Below are 9,170 nucleotides of genomic sequence, written 5' to 3'. Positions count from 1 at the left end.
ATCATGGGAAATTTCATGGTCCTCTTATTTTCAAAGGCCACACTGAACCATTTGATTCCTTGTGGTACCTCAGTAGGCTGAGATTACAGACTCTGGGCCATATTATCAAGGATGGCGTTAAAATTATCGCCGCTTTAGCGGCAGGAAACTGCCGCTAAATCGGTGATAATGGGCTTGATAATATGCCCTAGTGAATTCCCATAGAAGCCCATGTTCTGGTGTCAACATGGGCTTCTAATGGAATTCTCTGCGGCATATTATCAAGCCTATTATTGCCGCTTTTAACGCAGTCCTTGATAAAATGGCCCTCTGTTTTGGCTTCACCAGGGGAATTTATTGTTGCACTAGCAGGAAAATGTCCCTTCCCACGAGTCTTGCAAATGACCTTGCGGCAAAAATAAATCTCCGGTTTGGGTCCATCCCTGATGTCTTCTTTACTCATTGGAGGTGATTCTAATGTCTTGGAGACTTAACAACTGTTCTTTTGTAGCTCAACGGTCCCGGCGCTCTGAAAGCACATCTGAACTAGATGGCAGAAAAAAACAATCTGAGGTGTGGTCTTTGTCCTGGTGTGTAGTTTTTTTTGTCCCGGATCATGAGTCCCATCGAAACTGAAACCTCTACTTCAAAGAAAAACAACTTGTTACATCGACACACACCACTAGATTGCAGGAGTGTGCAAAGCATGTGATTCACAGCTACAAATACTACAAATATTCTGTTTTGTGAAGAAAGGTTTAAATGAGGTATCATTCATGCAAGCCACACTACCATGCACTTCCCGAGATCTCTAGTTTTCTAAAAGGTCTGAAATTGTTAGGGTTGCTCTAGTGCCGCCTGACTTCACACCCAAATACAGCAACTACCCACCTCTCAAAACAAGCATAGGCAATACGAACACATTTAAACATAAGCATTCACAAATACTGTTTACATGAGTTGCATACACAAATGATGTTAATCGCATAAAAAGCCAGCCCTGCTGGTGTTGCCAATGCTGAAAAGGGGTAGGAAGAAGCAAAAAAAACAGCTTTCAGTATATAAGGCATAATTTAGATTAAAAATTCAATCCAACATTGTGATAATTGAGTTTACTCTTTAGATGTAAAATAGCCCCTCGAGCTTTTCAATGGAAGCAGTTCCTGGAAAGCGGCATGATACCTAAGGTGAGAGAGTGATAAGGCTTGATAATAATATAATCTTAGCGACAGCGGTGACACTGTCAAACCAGATCTTAAAAGGTCTTCAGCAAAAGATGTTTGACAACCTTTACATGTTTGCATTTCTGGGCCTTTCCTGTCCAAGGCGCTAGGCCTGCCCGCACATCAGTGATACTGTTTGGTATCAAAAGTGTGGGGAAGTAGGACGGTAAAATGCTAGAAGTGCTGCACGTTTACAAGGCATATGGATAATCCAAAGTATGGATTGGTACAAATGTCCCCTATCCCTAAATTCAGATTTTAGGATCCATATAAAAAATGCATAATTTTCGTTTGTACCAAGGGGCAGATTTATGTTGCACTTGCGCCACTTTTGCGCCGCCGTTGCGTCACTTTTGTGACGCAGCAGCGGCGCAAATCCTGCGACATGGTGCGGGGTATTTACAACGTGACGCATCTGGGAGATGCGTCATGTTGTAAAGCCCTGCGCCACATGTAGGCGTTCCAGGGCAGGTGGGGGCGTTCCGGCGCAGGAACGCCTCCTAAAAGTGGCTGAGTGAAATCTACAAGATTTCACTCAGTCACTTTTAGGCCCATGCTGTGTCAAAACCCTGCGCCTGCTTGAAGCAGGCGTAAGGATTGACGCAGCATTGTAAAGATAGAGCCCCCCAGAGCATTGCTGGAGCTGCGTCGCGCTAGCGACGCAACTCCGGCAATGCGGCGCATCCATGGTGGCGCAGCTGTGGCGCATAATAACTGGTGCATCCTTGCTGATATGCAGGGATGCGCCAGGTATTGTAAATATGCCCCCTAGTTTTTATTTGTTAGATTTTTTAAAGCTCAAATGATGCCTTCTTGGTACACAATGAAAAAATATCATTGTGAGCCACAGTTTCGTTTTTGGCTCTGGAAATTACAGGTTTCTAGAAATACAAACCCAACAAACGTCTTTGATCGCAAGAGTCTAGTGGATGTAACAGTATATTACTGTTGTAATTTACTTGAACGCAGAAAGCTACAGATTAAGACCTTGTTTTAGCTTATTTTGTGTGTGTTTACATTCACTATTTTATGTCAATGATTATTTTTTGTTTAGTACACAGAAATGGTAGTTTGCTGGGCTTCACTCCGGTTTCTTTCACAAATTAAAAGTAGGTAGAATTTGTGTAAGAAATTATTAAATGATTTTTACCTCTATGCTCATTTCAGAATGCTGGGAAAAGGGCAATTCGTGCACAGCAAACCCTGTTGATGCCATTTGGAGAAGAAAACAAGCATTGGCATAGCCAATAGGTCTCGCCTTTGGGACCTTATAAGTGTTTAGCCATGCAACAGTTGCATAACTAAATACTTATAAGGTCGTAAAAGCGAGACCTATTGCCTATGCCAAGCGGCCCTGCGGCTGCGAAAGTGATCGCGATCAAACATCAAAGCGGCCGTAATAGTGAAAGTAATAGCGGAAAAGCGCGGCGCGCGCGCCCGCGCTCATGCACTGTAGCTCTAGGCTGGCCTGGTAGCACTTTTTGGAGCCCTCTTAATAAGTCTCGCCAGACCAGCGCATGCGCTGGGTCAGGCGAGACCTAAAAAAGAATGCCTTTCCCCATTTTTCAGGAAAAAAGCCTCATTTTTGCATAATTTTGCCTTTTTTGTCAAACCCATCCAGGAAAATCACAAACCCTGTGTACTTTGACAATCCTCAACATTAGGGTGCTGTGCATTTGTGGAAAAAATGTTATCACCACTTAAGCAGGATTTGCCATGTGTCAAATAAAAAGCATAGTTAAAATTAACCCTTAGTACTTAAAAGGGTCAAACTCTACTTCAACTGCATAGTTTGCTATCCTGGCATTTTCAGTGTTTATTTGCCTGTAAACACAGTTAAAAGGATTGCACGCATGCACTCACATCACTTTACAAATGCACACAGAGAGTTCTCTAAACTCATTACGCAGGAGGCACAGGTCAGATTCCAAAAACAGGTTTTCAGAAGTGAGATCTTTTATTGCATTTTATAATGCCGTTGTCACACAGATTACATCATGCAGCTAGAATCTACTGAACAATAATTGAAGTCTGCAGTGCAGACACGCAGCGTCGATACAAATACACAACAATGCTATTTCTTTATACATAATGGAGGGCGAAGGAGGGTAGGGGGAGTGTGGCGTGTCTCCTAGCTTTACCCCTTTAAAAACTCGCGCTACTATACAATAAGCAGTTACTGTTAGCCTCGCCCTCGGTCTCAAGGGCTGATCCACGCATGTGCCAAAAGGGGGTAAGGGAAATCGACATATCCGAAAATGTTGAACTTCTCACCTTGTGGTTGTGTGTGTTGCAAGCAAAGAGGAGTTAGAGGGAAAGTGAAGGAAGTCTCTGAGGGCACAGGGGTTGAACTTGTGAGGGTATAATAGGTTTGAGGGCATAAGATATATGTAAGACCCTCGTGATCCCAAGTTAAGGCGGAGGTTTCTGAGAACATTAGGAATCTTTGATTACAAAGAGAATATGAGGATTCAGGCAGTCTGAAGGTATGAACAGTACCTGTATTGAGAGCAGAGACTGCGAGCACCTGTCTCTGAAAACACTCGGAAGCTTCCGAGAGTATAGGTGTGGGGCTCCGAGAGTACTGGGAATGTCTCGGGCTTCGCGGAGTGTCACAGACCATGAGGGCCCTGCTCTGACATTTATTGGAATTATTGGTGTTCATAAAAAAATAAAAACGTTGCAGACAGATTATGGCAGGCTACTAGGACTGTCTTGGTGCCTCTATAAATACAAATCTAGGGGAAGGGAGAGGTCCCACACCCCCGGATCACTATCCAAAGGCATAGGAAGGTCAGCTATATTAGGTTTTGGCATAGCACTTACTGACACAAATGTGGGATATAGATGTTCCTTTTTTGGTCTAAAAACAAATAGACGGTCTTGCTCCTTACAAGAAATTACCAGGTATTCTTAAATGTGTTAGGAATCAGACAAAGATAGTGGTCATGGAGCGCTCTATGAAGTTTGACAAATAAACTTTGGAAGAGAGTGCATGTGTGTTTGGCATTTATGGCTGGGTGGAGAGATAGGGATGTAGAAGTGGCTGAAACTCTAGTGAGATTTGCAGTTGCGAAAAGAGGGACTCTGAATAAGTGCGGCTGCCAGTGAAATCTGGTGGGGGAAGCTCCAAAGTACTATCATTTTTTGACTGTCAGGTGTGATGTTCTGCGGTTACTCAAGAGTGTTGAAATTATGCTGGTACTGAGTGCAAGGCAGTGGCGTCAGGCAGAGCCTGCTTGTAATGTTTCCGTATTGGGTACAATTCACCGTAATTCCAAGTGTCCTCTACCCCTCAACACACACACATACGTTCTAGCCCCAACTACCTGATAAGGCAATATTCAGGCCTGATGGACAGTCAGTAGTGAACCTGGGAGAAAACTTCCTACAGGCTGGTGTCTCTGAATGGCTGCTAGGGTCGGCCGTGTAGCATATGAGAGTGAGACTTTCTCCACTGTTAGCCACTTAGGCTACTGGTCCATTGAATTCTAGTGGTACTGGTACGGAGCACTGCATCAAAAGCTCCAACAAAATCTCTCTTGTACACCCACCAAGTGCAATACCTCCTCCTGCCATCTTGTATATGATACTTCTACACTAATTTGCAGCCTCCTTGTTTCGGGTCTAAGATGAATGGGATTTTGTAAGGGTCTGGACCAGGACAACCAATCTAGGCTGAAGTAAGACATGGTACAGGTGCGTCACTACAGAAATCTAGTGTGACCCCCTCCTCTGAGTCTTATCCCCCTAATAGAGGGAACAGCCATTACAACGCAGTTTTTACCACACGCAGCTTTTACATCGCATGCGTTACAACGCATGCGATGTTACAACGCAATGCCATTACAACGCAAGTCTTTACATCGACTTGCGCTAGATGGCGTGCTAACATTACAAATAGTGTAGTTTACTATCCCAACACCTTCCCTACTGTTACGTGGACTGGAGTTGGAATAGTAAATTACACTTTTCTAATGTTAGCACGCCATCTAGTGCAAGTCGATGTAAAGACTTGCGTTGTAATGGCATAGCGTTGTAACATCGCATGCGTTGTAACACATGTGATGTAACTGCACGCGTTGTAATGACACGCGTTGTAATGTCATACATCCCCCTAATAGGTGGCAGTATAGAAGAAACAGGGCTGGTAAGAGAAGAAGAAAAAGGGATAATAAAGAGGATACGTACTTAAGAAACTGGAACATAGGGTGTGACAAACACAAAAACAAACAAAATAAATGCTCAACTTTGGCTTAAAATAATAATTTAATTTGGGTGACACTTGTAAAAATGAGCTTTTTAACTGTGGAGTTACAAGATCACACAGAAATGTGGTTTTATGCATTTGGCATAAAAATGCATCTTTGGTCAGAGGACTAGAAAGTGGAAGGGTGAAGCCTATAACTAGTGGGATAAAAGGTCCTGAATGGTAGAAACGGTGAGTTTTATGAGAAAGGTGCACACTTTCCAAGCTGACAAGTGCATAAATGGCCTGTGGCATTTTGTACTATGACTTCCTGTTGCGGGAATATCACAAATCATCATAATGAAGTGACCTACTCTCTGCTCAGGTGAAGTGTAGAAAGGACCCTGGTAGCATAAAATCTCAGGATCCTCCAATTTCCCGATGAAAGTCCCATCAGTGGAATTTAAGAATTATGCATTTCCATAATCAGATTGAAGTGTTTTAGATTTGCACCAGAATCGTATTGTTCACTCTTCAGTGTGTGTGGTGGATTAAATGGGAACTTCTATGCATTTTAGGTATTTAGTGAAACTTAAAGGTGACAGAGAAAGTCTGCCTTTTACTGAGGACCATACAGAGGAGGAGGAAAAGTGCATAGGGTGTCATGTAAGAACCGTGGAAGAGGTGCTGTGGAGTTAGGAGCCAACACTCTGGGAAGGCATCCTATTTGCAGTCTGTTAAGTTAATTCAATGTTTCAAGCTGTGCTTACAACAAAGTAGTTGTGTATAGCGCCCTGGAGCAGGTCAAGTGCTAGATTCCCTTTCTATGTGAATATTGCCCATTAAGGACACACAGCGCAACATTTTCCTGTGAGAAGATGCTGATCTAGGCTCATGCCCCTTCTAAATCCAAGGATCTTGCTCTTGATTAAACAAAAACCTGCGCATGTAGGAGAGTGTCTGCATAACAGGCCGTGTGTAGTGCAAGATGTAGAGTGCAGGCTCTGAGCTGTGGACCGATCTGTATGTGAGTAGGCTGTGTGCAGATCAGCTAGAACAGCGTCCACACAACACTAAATTTGGTGAGGCTGCTATGAGATCTCCATGCTTAATAGGAACCCGCCCTTAGCTACGCTAGTAATTTTGAGGTAATGGGCACAGTGTGCCACCTGCACCCAGAGAAGGATCCCAGAAAGAGCATAATCCCCCTCTCTAGGGATCAGCTAGAATTGACCTGCTTTGGGAGTATTCAAGGTGAGATTCATTTGGAGCCAGAGTGTGGGTTGGAGCCTGGTGGGATAGTTGTGGAACGACTTTGGTGACCCAGAGGATTAGGTGCTTTGAGTGAGGTGCTTACAGTTAGACTTTGGTGACGAGAGTTTGAATGGAAGTGGTGTTAGTGTAACAGCTTTGGTGGTTTTGCACATGAGCTGTGTCCTAGGGAGATATTTGACTTTGGTATCAACGTGCAAACAGGTTTAAGCGAGGTACACTTTGGTGACGATTTGAGCTGTGTGAAGAGTTCACTACACTACGTGGACTAAATCCTGGTGAGGCTTGTGTGTGAAGTTCTTGGAGAATTGCATTTGTGCTGTGTCCTGGTGACAATCTTGTGTTAACACTTTGGTGACAGGGTCCGCAGGAGATTTCATCCTGTGCCACCGATGCTCTCATTAACTCTTTGGTGGCGTGGTGGCACTCCGTTTCAGGTAGCAGGGCCTCTTCTCACAAACAGCTTCAGAGAACAGTCCGGTAACACGCGGTGAACAGAGGTAAAGTTAAAATACAGAAGAACTACAAAACCATAAATTATAAATACACAGTTTGGAGTTTTGGCAGGAATGCAATGCAAGCTGCAGGCATTACTCTGGACCTCTGCATCTTGGTAAGACTTATGGGGTCGGGTCCTCAGTATGGACCCAGCTGATCGCAGGGCACACCCCCACGGTTCACCAACAGTCCTGGCAGTGGTACATTGGCAGGCCTCTCCTTTTTTTGTACCAGGACAGAGTGGTTCGAGGTACATGGTTAAATAATCCAGCAACCATGGATTCTTGGTGCTATCTTTAGTGACCTCACTCAACCTTGGAGTGAAACATGAATGGATTCATCACAGAGGCTTGAGATCGAGGTGACGGAGGAAGAAAGAATTTATTAAAGGGGTAAAATCATGATGGGGGTGGCACAGGGGAGGGGTTACAGTGCACATCTGATATCCAAGCCGTCGGGCAGACTCCCCCCATCTCCATGGCAGACTTAACGTTCAATATGATGCAGCCTGGTACATATGTGTGGCAAAGGTAATTAAGGTGGACGAGGAGGGCTGCACCACCTTATGCACTGGAAAGGAGACACCTTAGAGAAAGAAACGGTAAACTGTCCTGCTCATGAAGACACCCAGAGGGCTGGAAATTACTGTTGACACCGTGTAAATGTGGTACCACATAGATGGCCGCTCCTCCTCTTGGCAACCGCGTATTTGCACAATAGTCAGTGGCAACTCGCGCTCCAACTCATCTGACAGCGGGGCGCGAGGAGCTGCTGTGTCATGGAGTAATGGCTAGGTGACCTGGGAACAGGGATCAGAGACAGGCAGTGTTTATCCTGCAAAGCCCCTCGAACTGCCTCCACCATACTGCAGAAAGAGCTCTTGCTGTTTTTGGTATGAGAATGCTTCCAAATGATGTATGTGTCCCACTGAGGTGGATACACCTTCACCCCATAAAGCTGACGAGGAGACTACACACCGGGGGGAGCTCTTTGGGGACTCCAACGTTGCAGTCACTCCTCGTTTGGTCCCACTGGTAGTTGTGGCAGCAGATATAGGCCCAGCAGCATCTGTAGTGTTAGCAGGCAAAGTTTCTGCTGAGGGCTTTCAACCCGTGTTAAAGAACGGAGGATGGAAACATACCGAGTGGAAGAGGTTTGCAGACCAATGAGCCATCTCATTCCCCAAGTACACGCTCTTCAGTCTATGTCCTGGGGAGGGAATGCTTCTCTCCTCTCTTAGCCAGCAACAGAAGTCAAAGTCACGCTTCCGGAGAGCGGCCAAAGGGAGGCGCCACAGTCGGTGTGAGTGGAAGTGCCTTGGACAGGACAAGGCATGGCTCCACTGAGGATGTTGGAACCACTGCCCAGTCAAGTGGAAGTGCTGAAGGACTGGAATGGTGCGGGAAAGAGTTTCACTGTCCTATGGCAAGTCTTCCATCGGTAGGCCCTCTTCCGGGTCCTGCTCACCAGGAAGCATCACGTTCTGATTGGTGGTTGCCAAGTGTGATACTGGCCTGTTGTCATCTTCTGAATCCGCTGGCTCTTCTTTCACATTCACGTGAATCTGATGGCTGAAAATAAAATTGTAAAGAGTCAAATTTGAGCCAAAAACAACAATACCTGCAGATGTATCTTGTGGATTTACAGAGGGCCACATTCAGTCTCCCAACACAATGCGTCCCTCATTCTACCCTGGGTTATCAAGAAAGCCTCAGTTTGAATCAGTGTCAGTCAGTCCTGCTCTCTGTGGGACACACCAAATGTCTCAGTCTCAAGGTGTACAGGCACCTCTGTTGGCGTGGAATATAACGAGGGCATCAGTCCCCAACACTGAGTCCATAGGGCTCTGAAACATAGCATGGGTCTCAGCCCCTACAAGTGCCATTTTGTCCCCTGCACTGGGATACAAAGAGGGCATCAGTCCACAGCACTACAAGATTCGACATGCCATGAACTGTATAAAGGGTGTCAACTCCCCAACAATGCGAGTCCCACTGCAAGTTTGGGCT

The 9,170-nt window shown here is 45.2% G+C and overlaps 1 protein-coding gene across 8 annotated transcripts in view; it reads right to left on the bottom strand.

Moving 5' to 3' along the window:
- Positions 1 to 3,140: 3,140 nt before the first annotated feature.
- The window catches only part of FOXP4 (forkhead box P4), a 973,797-nt gene continuing 967,767 nt past the window's right edge, over positions 3,141 to 9,170 (bottom strand). For all 8 annotated transcript variants that reach the window (XM_085650470.1, XM_085650461.1, XM_085650455.1 and 5 more), the window contains one exon: positions 3,141 to 8,732. In XM_085650470.1, coding sequence (XP_085506596.1) covers positions 8,582 to 8,732 — 151 coding nt within the window. In that variant the 3' untranslated portion in view covers positions 3,141 to 8,581. The remainder of the gene's footprint in view (positions 8,733 to 9,170) is intronic.

The sequence above is a fragment of the Triturus cristatus genome, chromosome 1_1 (genome assembly GCF_964204655.1).
Source record: "Triturus cristatus chromosome 1_1, aTriCri1.1, whole genome shotgun sequence".
NCBI lineage: Eukaryota > Metazoa > Chordata > Amphibia > Caudata > Salamandridae > Triturus > Triturus cristatus.
This window is presented reverse-complemented; position numbering and strand designations above follow the sequence as displayed.